The sequence below is a fragment of the Helicoverpa zea genome, chromosome 8 (assembly GCF_022581195.2).
Source record: "Helicoverpa zea isolate HzStark_Cry1AcR chromosome 8, ilHelZeax1.1, whole genome shotgun sequence".
Classification (NCBI taxonomy): domain Eukaryota; kingdom Metazoa; phylum Arthropoda; class Insecta; order Lepidoptera; family Noctuidae; genus Helicoverpa; species Helicoverpa zea.
In genome coordinates, this window is record NC_061459.1 from 8,532,575 (window position 1) to 8,549,439 (window position 16,865).

At 37.5% G+C, this 16,865-nt stretch overlaps 1 protein-coding gene across 2 annotated transcripts; it reads left to right on the forward strand.

Moving 5' to 3' along the window:
- The first annotated feature begins 268 nt into the window (after nt 1–268).
- LOC124632504 (transcriptional regulator ovo-like) lies at nt 269–16,666 on the forward strand. Of its 2 annotated transcripts, none has more exons than XM_047167363.1 (4): nt 269–614; nt 12,201–13,927; nt 14,247–14,672; nt 14,808–16,666. In XM_047167363.1, the coding sequence occupies exons 1-4, from the start codon at nt 452–454 to the stop codon at nt 14,991–14,993; spliced, it is 2,502 nt and encodes an 833-aa protein (XP_047023319.1). In that variant the 5' UTR covers nt 269–451; the 3' UTR covers nt 14,994–16,666. The 2 variants fall into 2 exon arrangements, with proteins under 2 accessions (XP_047023319.1, XP_047023320.1); XM_047167364.1 differs by having other exon boundaries at nt 12,201–13,870.
- The last annotated feature ends 199 nt before the right edge of the window (nt 16,667–16,865 follow it).

Genomic DNA, 16,865 nt, shown 5'->3' on the forward strand with positions numbered 1-16,865 from the left:
ATAACGTAAAGCCTTCTAAAAGAAAAGAGAAGTAACAAGAAAAAAAACAATAGAATGCTAGAACAAAGTGAGATAGAACAAGCAACAACCGGCATACAGAAAATAGCACTTTTACTGGTGCGTGTGGCTGTGTGCAAGCGCGGTGGTTGTGCGGAGGTGCCGGTGTGGTTCGGTGCGCGGACGCATGGGGCCAGGCGGGCGGCGCCGGCGCGGGCGGGGGCGGACCTGTTCGGGCAACGGTGTCGCGGGCACCGCACACTAGCTCTCAGTCCTTTCGCAGCGGCCAACGGTACCACATGTGCCGCTAACTTCTACGCACAAAATAAACATCAACAACGCGAGGAAACTTAACGTGCAGTGTGATACGATGCTGATCTGTGAATTTTAAAAGACCAAGTGACATAGACGAACAGAAGGATCGAGTGTATGTAGTGTTGAATAGCGCCCGAAGATGCCGAAAATCTTCCTGATCAAGAAGCGGCTGCATGAGCAGCAACTGGGGTTGCAGGAGGGGCTGGAATTGCTCGCTAGCAAGGCCGATCCACTCTGCCCCGGCTCCCCGCTTGATGATGGCCCCATTGCCCTCCTCTCCAAGAAGGATAAGGATTGTATCGGTAAGTATCCAGGATTACTGGCTCCTGTTATATTCACCTCATCTTAATTTCTTTTAGTTTTATTTTTGTCTATCATCATAACAACAATGCAGTCTTCTATTTTCTTTATGTAGATATTGTCATTTTGTCATCATTCTTTCTTTCACCCAACCTTGAATTCTTCTATAACTTCATAATTCATTATTACACTTTCCTCATCGTAAACACCATTTTCATTAGTTTCACATTTATCCAAGTCGTCATCATTGTCGTTCTGATGTAGCTTTTATTTTTATTTATCATTTCCTTCTTAACGGCCACTTGCTTGCCCAAAAAAAAGATACTCACTTGAACAGAATCCAGTTCTCGGCTCCGCTGCGCTAACAAATGTCTACCTGCGATCATTTGTGTGTCTTGCGTGATCCTAATCTATCGTTGGTTCTGTCAAATTGAGAGACATGCTTTTCTTCTGCTTGAATGTTATTCTAGGAAGAACTCTTTGAGTATGTGACAAAAATGTTAAGAATTTTTTGGAGATAGTTAGTTATATGGTTAGCTATCGTAAATTCCTTAATCGTTTTTTACGTTAACTTTTGTTCATTTTTCTTAGCTGTTCTAAAGTAACAAGTTTTAGCATATTTTGATAACAAAAACATAATCGACAGGTCGGCATCGTCACTGCACATTTTAACGGTCTCAGGTAGTTACCAAGCGTGAATCACTGATATAACTGTCGTGTTTTGCGTTTTTTCCCCGAATTGTTTACTCTCATAGATGTGCTAAAACATAGCTAGATGTTTCCTTCTAAAATCGAATGTTATCTTTTTATTCTGAATGGATTTATGACGATACTTGATGAATCCTTTTGCCTACTACTGATCTTATCTTAGGTATTGGCGTCTGTGACTTGAATCCAAAGTAACCACAGGCTACTTGAATAGGTTATTCGAATCAGTACTTTGTTTGGAACCGTTCCAGGGAAATGAGAATTGAAGCTAGACAGCACTTTGTCCTCTATATGTTTTCGTTTCCATAATTGTGTTAGCGGACTTAATTTATGGCACAACTATTCCCAAAGCCATTAAAGTCATTCCGGACAACTTTATTCTCGTCCTTTTTTCACGAACGCCGACTTCTTTAACGTCTGCTGTCTTTCTAAATGAAATTTATGGTTTGATTAAAGGTTAAACTGTTAATTAGGAGTATTTACCATGTTTTGTAATAAAACTTGAAGGGGAAAGACTTAAGGGCGTCAAAGTATGATGGATTCATCACTGGAAATGGTATTGTCGAAAAACTTTTTTGTATGTAATGGAGAGCTACACACGGTACGGGAATTGACCGGATGATAGGTACCGAGGTGTCAATGGTTGCGGGACAATGGCGCGACTTCCGGCCGCCAGCCATCGCCACTCGCTTTGTATTTAGGTTAGTCACCGCAATCTCGACTGTCATTTCAATATAATTAACTCGAGTGACGTATGTGTACCGTATTTGCATTAATTTTGCTCCGAGTTCAATTACCAAACGATTACTATTGTTTTAATTTTGTTCTGTTTATTTTTTTCGGTCATTTGTATTACGTCAAGTAGACTACTTAATTCTATAACCAGACGTTTTACCGATTCGTACATATAACTTTACTTGCATTGAACTCGATGTAACTGTAGTCGTACATTACAAATCAGCAGACGACGATAAATTACAATAAACGTTTAACATCACAGGTTACGGAATATGTTAAGCGTATAAACAACTTATTATCTAAATACAAAACAGTGAGTCAACGATCACCGTTAACCCGCATGCGGTACTTCGCAGTATAATTTCGAGTTTAAATTTAAAAATAAATTTCTAAATTACGGATAAAGCAATTACAGGTGTGTTGGCACCTGTGGGTAAAAGGGCACGGAGGAGCCCGAAGGTCACCCGACCCCAACCTGCAGCAAAGTGCACTATAAATAAGATGGGGAGCAAGCGGCGCCGGTAGCGATAACTATTGACATTTATTCATTGCCCTCTTTACATTGGCAAATGATAAAGGGAATTGGAAATTATTGCTCAATTATTTTCTTATGTTTTTTACCAGATCGTGTGTAGCGTATTATTTTCTGGTATTTATTTAAACGCGTCTATAAATTGTATTTGTTGTGGGAAAATGGTAATAGCAAGTACTTTAAAGTGCAACAAAATGCAACTGTAGTAAAATAAATACGAAAAAATGCAGTTAATTAATCAACTTTTCTATAATGTAGAACACTAAAAAAAATATTTTTAAATGCTACGTAGCTCAAAGACGTTCAGTACAAAAGACTTCAACGAGTTGTCGGCCAATCCCGAACCTGATAAAATGTATTTATTGGGGTCAATGTCTACAGGGGTTCTTTTATTAATTAATTTCTTGATACTAAAAGATTATATTCTCCCCCCACTCGGATACACTCCGGCCCCTGCAGCGGCTACCGTGAGAACCTTACGGTTAACTTGGCGACCTTCCGCGGTCATTAACAATGCCCGTTACCAAAAACTTGATGAATTATGCAATTCCCACATTCATGAAACATTATAGACCAACAGTAGCAGGTATTTAATTAACGTAATATTAGCAATTTGTTCCAAAGTTGTTGAAATTTTATTGCAATTTTAATGCGATTGTAATTTTTATTAAGTTAGTAATAGTCATCGATGTTGGACGATAATAAGGTGTGACGTTACATCGGCCGTCGGTGAATAATTAAGAATGACCCTGCGGTTTGCCGGCGTATCGTGTGCCAATCCGATCTCGGTAGAAAGACGTCAGTGTACTACGCGCCTACGCATAGTACCTACACTTAACCGTAACGTAAAGTTGATCGTTTAGTAGAAATAATCGCATTCTTACGCAACTTCGTTAAAGATGAACAACTACACTGGTCTATTAATATCTTCGTACTAATGACAGGCAATAAGACTAATAATAGTGTAGCTGTTTTTTGTTAACTTCGTAATAAACAAAACATATAAATAGCTATAGCAAATATAATGCAAGAATAATTTATTATAAGAAATACTACAATATACTTTAAAAAGGTGTTCTCAATATTAAAACTTCACATGTACACCGTAATGGGATACCATAATAACATAATGAGCAAGTACATAACAAACGAACATAATACGTTTAATTAAACAGCCGCAGAATCGTGCGCATTAATTAACATATGCTAGTGACGTTCGCATTAAGGCCAAGGAGTGCGTCGAGATGCACCCAAGTGTAATCTTAAAATATATTGTTCTTAATAACAGTATTGTGGCGGAGATCACGAGTCGTATTTGTATGAATGCCAATTTGGTGCGTTTGTGTAGAACCTTTATTGAAGTAATTTTCATTAACAATTTAGTTTAGACCAAGAACTAAAATCTTGATTTAACTTGCGCTCAGACTTTTATCCGCTTGTCTAAGAATAAGGTTAGGAACATCTATTGTCACAGGATAACTGGGCACCACCCGCTGCTCCATAAATTAAAATATATATCTAGACCCTATATACAGTTGAATTGTCTCTAATCTACATCAATTTATCAGAGACACCTTAGCAATGAAGTAACAAATAGTAGTCGTATCGTCTAAAAATAGCATAGTATCAAACGCAGACGGTCAAATCGAGCGCAATGCAGCCGACAACAAAAACAAAAGCGTATCGCGTGTTGCCATAATATATGTGAACAGTAAATCTGCATCTTTACGAGTTACCAAAAAAGAAGAAACGTATTTCGCCATGTGGCCATGGCTATTGTATCCTTATCCATTGTACTCCAGCTACCTTTTTAAGGTTTTGCCTTTTTAAAGATTGGCGATCATAAAAAAAGCGATTACATTCAGAATAGGCGCACAAAATCTGTTCTCGGAACGACTTTAGATCGTATAATTGTTATTAATGGTGTTTCGATCGCCAGCAATGCCACTTACTCGCAAACGTTTATATTTAACTGATGTTTTTGTGACAACTCGATTGTTTTTTGCTGAATTCGAGCGTGGCCCCCTGGCCTGCTAAGGGTCAATAGACCTGCGCACATTTCTACAAGTGTGCTAGCAGTCTACACGTATTATTGTAACGTTACGGGATCTGTGCAGACTTCATATTTAAATAACCAGACTAACATCATAACCTAGACCTCTCGCGATGTCGGTCAAGGCAGGTTCCAAATAAGGCATCCTTTAAGCGCTTAAAACCTCCTTTAAGTACACTCCAACGCATTTCTTATTTCGAAACATAAACCACGAGAATTGCCGAGTACATACTACAAGGAAATTGACTTAAAGAGTCAACATCCGACGGCTCACTAAGTGACGGTTACTCAAGGGCTTGCCATATATTTTTTTCTTTTTTTTACCAAAGATGTTGTGCACGTGAGAACTCAGTTTTTCTAGGAATGGTCTCACACATGTCCTGGCAAATATTCCATGGTGATGTGTGATGGATACGGGCGATTTTAATTGCGAAATAACCAGTTTCTACTACCTCTTGTGAAGCATCTGCTTTTCTTATGTACTTAGTTGCAAATGGCATGCAGTTCTTATGAAAAACTTGCAGCAAGAAAGAAAATGCGGGCTCCACTAAATATGTATGGAAAATAAATTATTTATACAAGAATACAAGGAGTCACTATTCACCAAACTTTGTTTGCAATTTTTGTTTAAAAAGTCACGAAGGACAAGTCACCGCTTTTCCTACTTAACTGACACTATGATTCATTGATAAATCTTAGAAATAGTAAGTCGTGGTGCATTAGTCATTTGCTAAGTTTTTTTAGAAGTCGACATTTAAGCAATTCCTATCTTTTTGCCGAAGATGTGTAAACATTTCACAATAATATGTTAGAATTACACAAATATTCGGCAAATGCATAAATAATTATGTGAAATTATATTATTGCGAGTGCAATCTAACCGCAAAAACATTTTCCAAATGCATCTGTCATTAGTAGGAAGTGCGGGGTGCGGGGTGCGGGGTGGGAGCGACCACAGGCTGTGTCCAATCGCCTATATTGCGGAAACAATAAAACTCGGCGTCGATGCTCTCGAGATTGATATTATAAAATTCTACGAGAATGCCGTCTAAGATAAACCGCAAGCAGTTCTGCGATTATGCGCGCTCTTTAGATGATAACGGGAATAACTATACAGAGTAACGTTAAGAAAAATAATATAATTACAATTATTTTTATTAAAAGTTTCATAGAAGTATTCTACTGATCACCTAATCAATCCCATTTTTGGTAATAAATTGAGCTAAACCATCAAAGCATTAGTAGGTACGTCAACACAAAATCACAGAGGAATTAACAGTCTACAAAAACGTAACAAACAATCAAATACCTAGTACCCAAAAAATTAACTGTATTCTGTCTACAATATAAAAATACATACTAATAAACAATTGTGATGTTAAACGGTAATTTCAACAAATACAGACGAGTGACGTAGCTTTGTCCGTCTCGTCCGAGATCAGCGCACGCGCAAACACCGTGCGAATGTGTTCTCAACCACTCGCAGTGTTGCATAGCTTAGGTAAACTGAGAGCACGTGGAATATCTTACGAACAACCATGGATCTGTGATTTTAACTGGCATTACAATCAAGAACTTAGTTCCATTTTCAAATCAACTTCAGCCATCTTTGAATTTAGAACGGTTCTTGGTTGCCTTAAAATGTATTATCCCTTCAAGTATGTTAATAATGTGGAACAAAGTATTATGATTAAGATAATACCATATTGGTTTTGTTCCATATACCTTGTAGAACACCTGTTTCCGCGAGGAAAATGCTCCATGCGTTGAAAAGGTGATATCTCTTTTTTCCATTTACATTTAAATAACTTCGTATCGTCAGAGTGTATGCAACATAAAATCAATACTTGTCAAAAGATACGATACGGAATAATGGAGGTAGCGTTAAGTTTATGGTGGATAGATACGTAACGCCTGCGGGTATAGCATTTTCGATAAAACTACATTCGTCATCGAAGCATCGTCCATTTATCTCGAAACATTTACGACCACCTAGAACAACTGTCACTTTTATCGAAACTTTAAAAATATCGTGTTACTTTAAACAATCCTTTGAAACGTCACTCAAATATTACCGTGTAACAGAAAATACATTTATTATGTAAATAGGATGCAGGAAAAATATGTCGTTAAAAATATAAGTAAAATAAATAGCGAGCGGTTAACCGCGGCTTAAATCTCGATCGTAAGGTCATCTCCTCCATTGTTGTGTCATGCGCAATAAAAGATAATCATTTCGTGTGTTTTGGAGCAATTTGCTGTGGACCGCCCACGACCTAGTACCCGCTACACAAATACATACTACGTACCCAAAGTGACATTTACAACATGTTTTAGGACTAAATAAACATTACACTGGTTAGATTCGCAAAACGTACAGCCAACCCAAAACACACGCCTTCGAAATTTTTATTGGCTTATTATGTGCCTGCATAATGCCAAACATTTTAATTCAAGGATCACTTGACCTATTTAACTGTCCAAAGTTAACATCTCCTTCTGAAAGACACAGAATTTTGAAAGATCAAGACAATGTTAAGTAATACCTACATTACGAATGTATAACGTGAAGGCTGTATGTTTTGTTTTAACTGCCGACCCTTTGAAAATTTGAATAACGGTAATTGTTTAACGGATAAACCAGTAATAAAGTCGATGTTACCTCCGACAGAGGACAAACGAAAACAAGCTAACCGATCGCCTTCTTAGATACCGGATTTTTTTCTATTAGCTGGTTGAATTAGTTGACTCTAGCCTTGAACACTTCGCTAAACATATTTGGGTCATTAACCCTCGCCAAATCTGGTTGTGATTCACGCCGTGATCAAAATAATAATATAGCGTTGAACAGTTTTTGTGACCGTTCGGTCTGAGAGACAACGTATTAGAATCGGTTTTTTGTGTATCAAAAGAAGTATTGAAAAATACACGGAAGGTTAAATAATTACATTTAGTAGGCGTACCGGGCGTAGGTAGGTAGGTATTCGTATTAGACGGCAACAACTCACGGCTAGATAACGCATGTGCGAACGGAACAAAGGCAGTGCGGGAAAACAATCGTGTTACTTTAACTGCCTTTTCTTCCTTCTTTCAATGTCACACATAACACGTGGATGTTTATGCGAAAATATGTTGAGAGACGATCGTTAAGCAAACTCACTAGCAGCTGTTATGGATCTTAAATTTATCAATGCTACGAGTGTTTGAGACGCCGTCGCAGTGCCTGCAGATCTTCGAGTGTGTAACGCTTACATATGGTCCGAACGGTCCACATGCGGTCGCGCCCACGATAAATAATTCAAAACAAAAAAAATGTCCTTCGGACCGACCTTTTAACCGATTCTTTACCGGGACAAGCGCGGCTCTGCTATATACCGTGTGCTATCGGTACTTATGCTTATGGAAAAAAGGCTTCAACGGAATTTTATGTGGTCTCTGTCCGGAGCGGTTCTTCATAGTTGTCTTACGTTTTATAATGCGTTAAATGCTAACAGCGTCCGATAACCCCGGCCGCAAGGTCATACTAGTCCGCCCCGCTGCCTCGCTAGTTTTTATTAATGCCTCAGGCAAGTTTTACTGCCGCCTCTACATGTGTGCCTTTGTGTGTTCGTGCCTGTGGGCTTACTAATAATTTATCATGTTATATTTTAAATATTTTGGGCACGGCATAAAGGCCATAATCACATGAGAATCTTTTGCACATTATAAATCATTATTCAATTGGCATTTCTGATCCCATCTTATTTGTTACCAAGCTTACAAGAAGTAAAAAGTCAACAGAAAAATTCAGCAAATAGGTACGTATGAAATTCGTGTTTTAGGGAACCTCGTAAAACGTGACAGAGACAGACAGACACAACAATTGTTTATAATAAATCAAATAACGTCAGTTTCAAGTACCATCGAAGGTTTAGTTATTGTTACGCGTAATTGTAACAGTGTAACATAACAGTTTGAACAACCCATAATTAATCACTTTAGAATAATATTTTGTCGATGATTAATGCGTCGATAATTACTAGGAACAAGAGTCGTAATGGTGCAAGCCGCAAAATGTGTTAAGGTTATTAATGCTTTACATAGTTACGCCGTGATTGCTTGATATCATTACAATTGTAATTTAATAAGCAGGTATGCGTTACCCAAAACATGCCTCAATAATTGTGGCCAAATACTTATAAACGACCATGAAATCGCAATAAGGCACTCATTATGTCAAATAATTTCTTTGTTTGCAACTTGATAAACTCAATAAATAGAAGCAAAGGAAACTAACAGTCTTAGAACAAAAAGAAAAAGTGTCGTGTGCAGGAAAAACAACAGGAAACAGTTGGACGGATAAGTCAGTATAAGGTTCACCGCGAAGACCACGTTATTGCATTACAATTCTGCTGATATACAAGGAAAAGAGCTTATGTGGTAAGCAGTACAATCATGACCAAAAATGGCTCACGCATGTTGGCTCTAAATTGTCTTAGAACATGGCCGTTAGAGACTCGCTAATTATTGCCAAAACGCGATGCGGAGAAGGCAGCCGTTAATGGCCAAATAATGAGTGTTCGTATTCAAGGTTGAAGCACAGTGCTCCTCGACAGGAAACACAGAGTAACAGAATAGATATGGACGAGGTAATTACGGGGCCTTGACTTACCGTTTTAGAATAAAAACTGCGCTATTTAAATGTGTAACTCATATATTGTGATTCATGTTACTTTGTTTATTTTAATGGCAGCGAGACGTAGCTATTTGTTTATAACTGTCAAAGACATGTTGAAAAGGGGCTTATTAAATAAGGTGTTGACGAGGAAATCCAAAATGAGTCTCGCCAAGTGTTTCTCGAAAATATGTAAAAAAATGGCAAATGACGCATTAAGCACAAAAACTGAGAGCATAATATATCAATCAACAAATATGACGTCAGCAAAAATCGCTAACGGTGATCATTTAAGTGCTGATATAACCGTGACCATGAGAGGAGACGATGTACGGTAACGCGGACAAGCTGCTAACATATGTGTATGGAAATAACATACTAACGCGAAAATCATTGAAATGAATTTGCCAATGTATTAATTATTTAGCTGTTTGTTAACATCCGTATTTCTGGCATTTAGATAACCTCTCAATAAGTTTTGGCAGGGAACATTGCCAAAGTTAAGCGGATTTATGCGCACGCATAATAAGAAATGAATATGGATCGTTCATAGATTCACATTAAATTCTGGGAAAGGAGCCCAAAGCACACTTATTTATTATTAGGTTCATATATTTATATTATTTAAAAACCATTTCTTATTCTATTCATATGCACTGATGTAAGCAGCAGTTGCACTCGGAATACAAATCATGAAGTTAGTCTGGTTTCGAAATACCAAATGCATAGCGCGAAAATGTGATTACCTATTGCATTTTTGGTACCTTATAAAGCCAAGCTAATTAGGAACGTGAACTGAATTCTATTCAAATTTTAAAGTTCAATAGATTGCCTTTTAATGAATATTCAATGAACAACAAATACTTCGCTAGGTATATTAGGATACCACTTTTAATTAAATATAGGTACTTCATAAAAGATCAGTCACTAAACCTGTATAATCCTACTTATACTCACAAAAAACAGTGCACGTATATGATAATTACGGTAAATTCCAAAACACCTGTATCAAAGTAAAAAGAACAAGACTGTTTGTGCTAAATGAATTCGGCTACAGCGCGATAAACTACTAATGCTAATTAACTTAGTCATGTTTATACCTAGAAACGTATATTTCTGTAGTAGGTAAACCGATATTTTGTTACAATTGATACTGTAACACAACCTTGTCTAGAGGGCACTGGAAATGTTACTAAGATCCTTTATATAAAGTGGACATCATTTTTCGTTCGAGACTGACTAGACATAGGTGGTACATTCATATATTAACTTGCACTACACCCACGGCCTATGAAAAGACATATGAACTACATTAAAAATAAGTTCGCTCAACTATTTTTTTATAGGCGTAAAGATGCTAATACACATTGAGACATACCTCAAACTGCTATAATGTATCTCTGTCACACATTTAAAACGTTATCATTTCCATCTTGACCATATAAAGCGTGCCGGCTACGGCATTCCACTCCATCTGCAACGAATTTTATTCCAAATTCGTGAGCTATTTCAAAGTCGCGACGTTATTTTTTACAGTGCAATATCTTTGATGTGTATTTACATTCTTGAAGAATAACATTAATCGTTAATGTTGTCCAAAACCCTTTTATGTACTAGATAGTGTCAGGTTGGCCAATTGGCCATCGCTCAAATATGTATAACCAGCTACATAGCTTATCGCAGAATTTGTTTCAACTGTTTTATTTTTCAATTTAACATTCATGCTCTCAATAATTGACGTAACCTTTAAATCGTTTTTTGTTAAATCGCTATTTAAATGCTCATTTCAACACTTCAGAATCAATAATAATCCATTATCTGTCCCATTTACTGCTCATGCAAAACGCATGCAGTAATTGCTGTAAAGACTGCATTATAATAAATTATTCAATGTCCCTTGTAGGTCAAAGCTTGCCCGATAGCAAAGGGACGGCTTATGGGCAGTTCTACGAAACCGACGAACGAATGAGCGTAGCGGACAAAAAGCAAACATAAAATATTTACGAGGCTTAAGTGCCGCTATAAACTTTGTCAACGCACACAGCTCAAAATATCCTTTTTCAAAATATATGCAATACAAAATTGTGGCCTATGGGCGATGAGATTCAAAATGAGAGTCCACGTTTCACGCTCGGCCGCGCAGACGCATACAATTACAAGCTCATACAAAAAAGAGCCCCAACAATGCACAGGCATCGTCCTTGGGTCCCTAACAAAAGCCGAGAAAGGGCAAAGAAACTCGTTTGGCCCAACCTTGGGACTTTCACTGACTACCTACGCGCATTTTGCTATAATAGGGGAGTTTTTTCTGTAGTCATTTCTACTTCCTTTTAATTTTAGGATTCACTTTTATTGAAAGGCGTTGCATAACTAATTGTCTTATCAATTTAAAATTCAGTATAGGGCGTTTATTTTTACTCTCGGTGTATTTTTACGATTAACCAAAGTAAAATGGTAGAATAAAAACCGCAGAGAAACGAAACCAAAATATTCAGTACAGACAAAATTACTAAAACAGCGGTCAATGGATAGCAGATTTGGGTCGAGATTGATTTTTTCACTGCTGTTTGTCGTGTGCGTCAATTACAATAATGCGACAAATACATACAAAAACATATACTCACACATACAACCACGTCAGCTTGTATGTGGAGGCGAGTATTACCGTTATGGAGGCACATACCAGTGACGTCAACGAGGCCTCATGCCTCCGACGCCACATGAATACGTTAGTCAAAAGCCGAGGACAAATAGTTACTATTTTATTATAACTCGTTTTATCTCGATTTCTTAAATAAATTGAACACCTTCATTCACAACATTACAAGTTCTTTATTGTTCAACAGTTTATTCATATCTTAAAATTTCGTAATTTATTTATAATAATTTTTTCTCTGTTCCAGAACGAGATGTGTTCGGTGAAAGCAATGGAGCAAAAAGTGCAAGAGATAAGCGTTCAAAAGAACCCAGATTTGTATCATCGATATTGGGAGGTGATGTCCCTTATGGCAGTCACAGAGGACACGTTCTTACACAAGCAGAACGTAAACAATACTTGCCTGTCTTAGCAAAAGATAAGAAGAAGGATGACAAACCTCTGATAAAAGAAGAAAAGGATACCCTAGATAGTGATCCAGTTGTGCTACCCTCCAGGAATACTCCATCCCCGGAATCAGCACCTTCTCCTGGCATTGATAACAGTGTAACGTGCCAAAAAGTGTCAGTTATACAAAGAACACCCTCACAATCACAATTCCGTGATGGAAAGAAGGAATTATCTGATGTTAGTATTCCGCAAACATTGCCCACACCTGAACCAGAACAAGACCAGCCCATTGACTACGTTATTGCAAAAAAACGTGGTGAATCAGAAGACGAAGAAACTGAAAAGAAAATAAGGGAACAAAGAAGAACGAGTAGCTCTAAAATCGCGAATGGAATTTTGGCTAGGCCATCTTTTGTCCTTCGCAATTGCCCAGCGAGTAAGGTACCTGGTATTATCAATGCTGCAGCAGGTCATGGTCGATCAACCGGTAACACTGGTTCAAGTGGTAGTTCACAAAGCAGCGGCGGATCTGGCAGTTTCAGTTCTGGCGGTGGTGGAACAGCGCCCTCATCAGGCGGTGGTGGAGCGATAGGAGGTGGATCTGGAAGCGGCGGAAATGGCCGTGATGGTCGCTCTAACTATGGACCAAACAGCCCACCTACGGGCAGTCTTCCTCCCTTCTACGAAACATTAGGACCATCCACGAAAGGAGGTCAAAACTCATTTAATGCCAATAGCAATTTCTCTAATGAATTCAACATAATCAATGGATTCAATATGGATTGTGAAAATAACGACAATGCTACGAACTTCCCAGAACAAAGTAAACAATATTCGTTAATGCAAAATGCTCACTATGGATTAGCACTAAAAGATGAAGAAATAGATTATGAAAGCAAATTAGAAAATATTGGTGCTATTGGCAATTATGGAAGCAATTTTGATGAGTCAATGGTTGTTGATATGGGTGAAGACGTAATAGACAACTATCAATTCGCTAATACATTGACATTCCCTGGACCAAATGAAGCAATTTTAGGAAGTCTTTCCGATTCGGCTGAAGACTTCGCTAGTTTACTAAACAACCACGTTGAATCAATCACAGATTCTGATATAAGAGAATCGTCATCAATAACGCCAGATTCAGTACACAATCCTGTTGATATTGAATCATTAGCAGAACAAGTTAATTTAAGTAGACAATACTATGAAAAAGCCAACTATTTAGCATTCGCTAGCCAAGAAAACCAGGGTTCCTCTTACAATTTCGCTAAGGACAGGCCAGATTTATTGATGCAACTGAACCCAGCACTTTTACAACATGGGGAAGGTCAAATGCAACAATTACAAATCCACGTTCAACTGCAACAAAGACAACAAATCCTGTCACCTGGCTTCCCCTTCACTAGTCACCCTTCTCTGGACCTGGACTCGCCGACCGGCACTTCGCTGCCGTCGCCTGGCGGGAACAACTCGCTGGATGGAAGCAGTCACATCGAGAACGCGTCCCTCAGTCCTGCAGCTGCTGTAAGTCTCAAGAAAGCCTCTGCCGGAGATGGCAAAATTCAAATCTTGCAACAAAGGGTAAGCATTATTTGATTTTAAGGCGAAGCTTTAATACATTTCCTATCTTCTATGTCGTCTTGTGTAAAATATAAACGACATAGAAGTTGTAATAAAATAAATTTTATTTTATTACGCCGAGCCTAAATCAACTTATGCTTTAACTTTTTGCATTTGAAATTGTAGTTGTGTCACAATAGAAGTAAGCTCAGCCTTATAATTCAATAATGAATTTCTACCTTTTCTTTTGGCACAATACCCTTTTCGAAGCACATTTTCACTATCTTCACCTTTTATGTCATTAGAATCTGAGTCTTATAATTCGTCTGTTTCGTTACAGTTGGGTCTACCAGCAGAGCTCCCATTGGAATTCATAAATGGTGGACACGGTGTCAAAAATCCTTTGGCGACAGAAGCCAATGCAAGACAAAGGGAAGAAGAAAAGAACAAACAAGTATTAGTCAGCGAAGACGATCCAACCAAGTTCGTGTGCAGGGTGTGCTCAAAGAACTTCAGTTTACAGAGGCTTCTGAACCGACATATGAAATGCCACTCAGACGTGAAAAGATACTTGTGTACCTTCTGTGGCAAAGGCTTCAACGACACGTTCGATCTGAAGAGACACACGCGGACGCACACCGGTGTCCGACCCTACAAATGTAACCTCTGCGAGAAATCATTTACCCAAAGATGCTCTCTGGAATCCCACTGCTTGAAAGTACACGGAGTCCAACATACTTATGCATACAAAGAAAGAAGGACTAAGGTAATTATAATTTGGCTTTAAACTCCGGTTTATATACTTACATTTATTTATGAATACCTAATAATATGAAATCTACTAAATTATCAGACGTTTTCTCACAATCGCAACTAATAAAAACTTCTTTATTAATTCCAGATGTACGTGTGTGAAGAATGCGGACACACAACATCTGAGCCGGAGGAACACTACATGCATCTAAAGAAACAGCACCCCTACTCGCCAGCGCTGCTCAAGTTCTACGACAAACGGCACTTCAAGTTCACTAACGCGACGTTCGCGAACCAGCTACTAGGACAGCTGCCAATGCCAGTACACAACTAAATATACGTTAATGATAATTTCATAACTGTTATAATTAGTACTTGCAATCATTAAGGACACATTTGTGCTATTGATCAAACTATACATGGACATAATGGGCATTTCTCTTTTTACAATGCATAACTACTGCGTCCAGTACATCAGAACAATTTGTCTCTAATGAATACAAGTCTCAAACAACAGGTACCAATTAAGGTATCGGATTTTTTCAACAACATGGTCCATCAAATCTAATGAATATGGCATAATTAAATGTACTTAACATTTTACGAATTTATTCCGTCCGTTTTTAAACGTTTACAATGTTTAACTAAAATCCCAGTTTTTAATTTATAGTTCAATTGAGCCTGCACACTCGAAATTTTTCTTAGTTATGTAATTGATTTGTCTTCCAAACTACTATTGTAGACATTCCGTGTTTTAAGAAAATACAGGTTATTGTATTTTACTACGGAACAGTATCCATGTTTTGTTCCATTGAAAAAATACCTTAATTTTTTAACAGTCAACGTGAAATAATCCACTGGCCTATAGATAGGCATGACTGCAATTAAAAAATCAAAGTATCGGGTATTATGTGCAATCTTTGGTGATGGTACGGGATTAGATATAAGTTTAATATTAAGTTAGGTTAAAATAGGTTTAGTCCGATTGTCTCATAGATATCGATTGTAAGTTTCATTTCAAACCAGCCAGGGTAGACAGGCGAGATTATTGTGATGACGATGGAGATAAGTGGATGGTGCTAGATAAGATGTAAACGCCGCTGACTTGAAATGAAACGATTTATGGATCGGATGACACTTCTTGTCCGACTCATAAGCTAATATCAAAGCTTTTACGCTTTGGTATAAAATAAATCCACGGTAAGGAATCTCTTTCCTCGTTTTAGTGATACTAGCTCCTAATTATTTCTCAAATTAATAACACAAATTATGTCACAATTTTAATTTGTATTGTAACTATAGAAAAATGTTATGTTTGTTTTTTGTTTTGTACTTTAATAAAGTCCAAATTTATTAAATTCGATAGTGGCGCCCCGTAGCGGCGTCACAACATGTCGTACCAAGTTGAACTGCATTTCTAGAAGTATTTATATTATTTAAATTAAAATAATGATCGGTTACAGTTTGTGCTGTGAGTGTGTGTGAGAATTATGTATTGTGTAAATGTGTTATTTAATGCGTCAATTGTTATAATTTTAATAAGACATCAAGGTCGCCTTGATGAAGCGCTTCCGAGTTTTTTAAAGAGGGTATAAAAGACTATGATGCTCAATTGATACATTTGCGCTTTCACAGCGAAGCTTGTGGATAAATTAGGTACTTAAAGATTTGTAAATATGTCTAAATTTAGAAGATAGTAGTAAAATTTTGAGAAATTAATAATACCTAATTATGTTAGTAGTACCTACTTAGCATTTATGAGATTTTTTAAAAAGATAATTGTTATTTTGTACAATTTGGGAAGATTGAATAGATCTGAAATTTTATATTGGCTTATCATTGGTCGATGCGTCGACGGCGGTCCGTAACAATTGTGATAGCGCAATGCCTTCGTTATACATACTTGTCTGTTGCATTTATTAGCATTTCGATACAATTTCAAACTGTATTTTAGGAAACAAACAATTTGTTACTCTGTATTGATAAGCAATATATCATCAATAAAAACTTTTTCGTTTCATTCCTCGTGCCTACTCGTACCAACATTACAAAACAGTGAGCTGAACTTACTGTCGATAACAAGTTTGTGAGCCAGTAATTAATCAGAAAAAACTTAATATATGTTCTTGGAAGATTACAATTTCCGGCCCGACCTCCCAACGTCTGTCTCCTGTAATCTTGGTGTCCTGAGTGGGATGTCTATCAA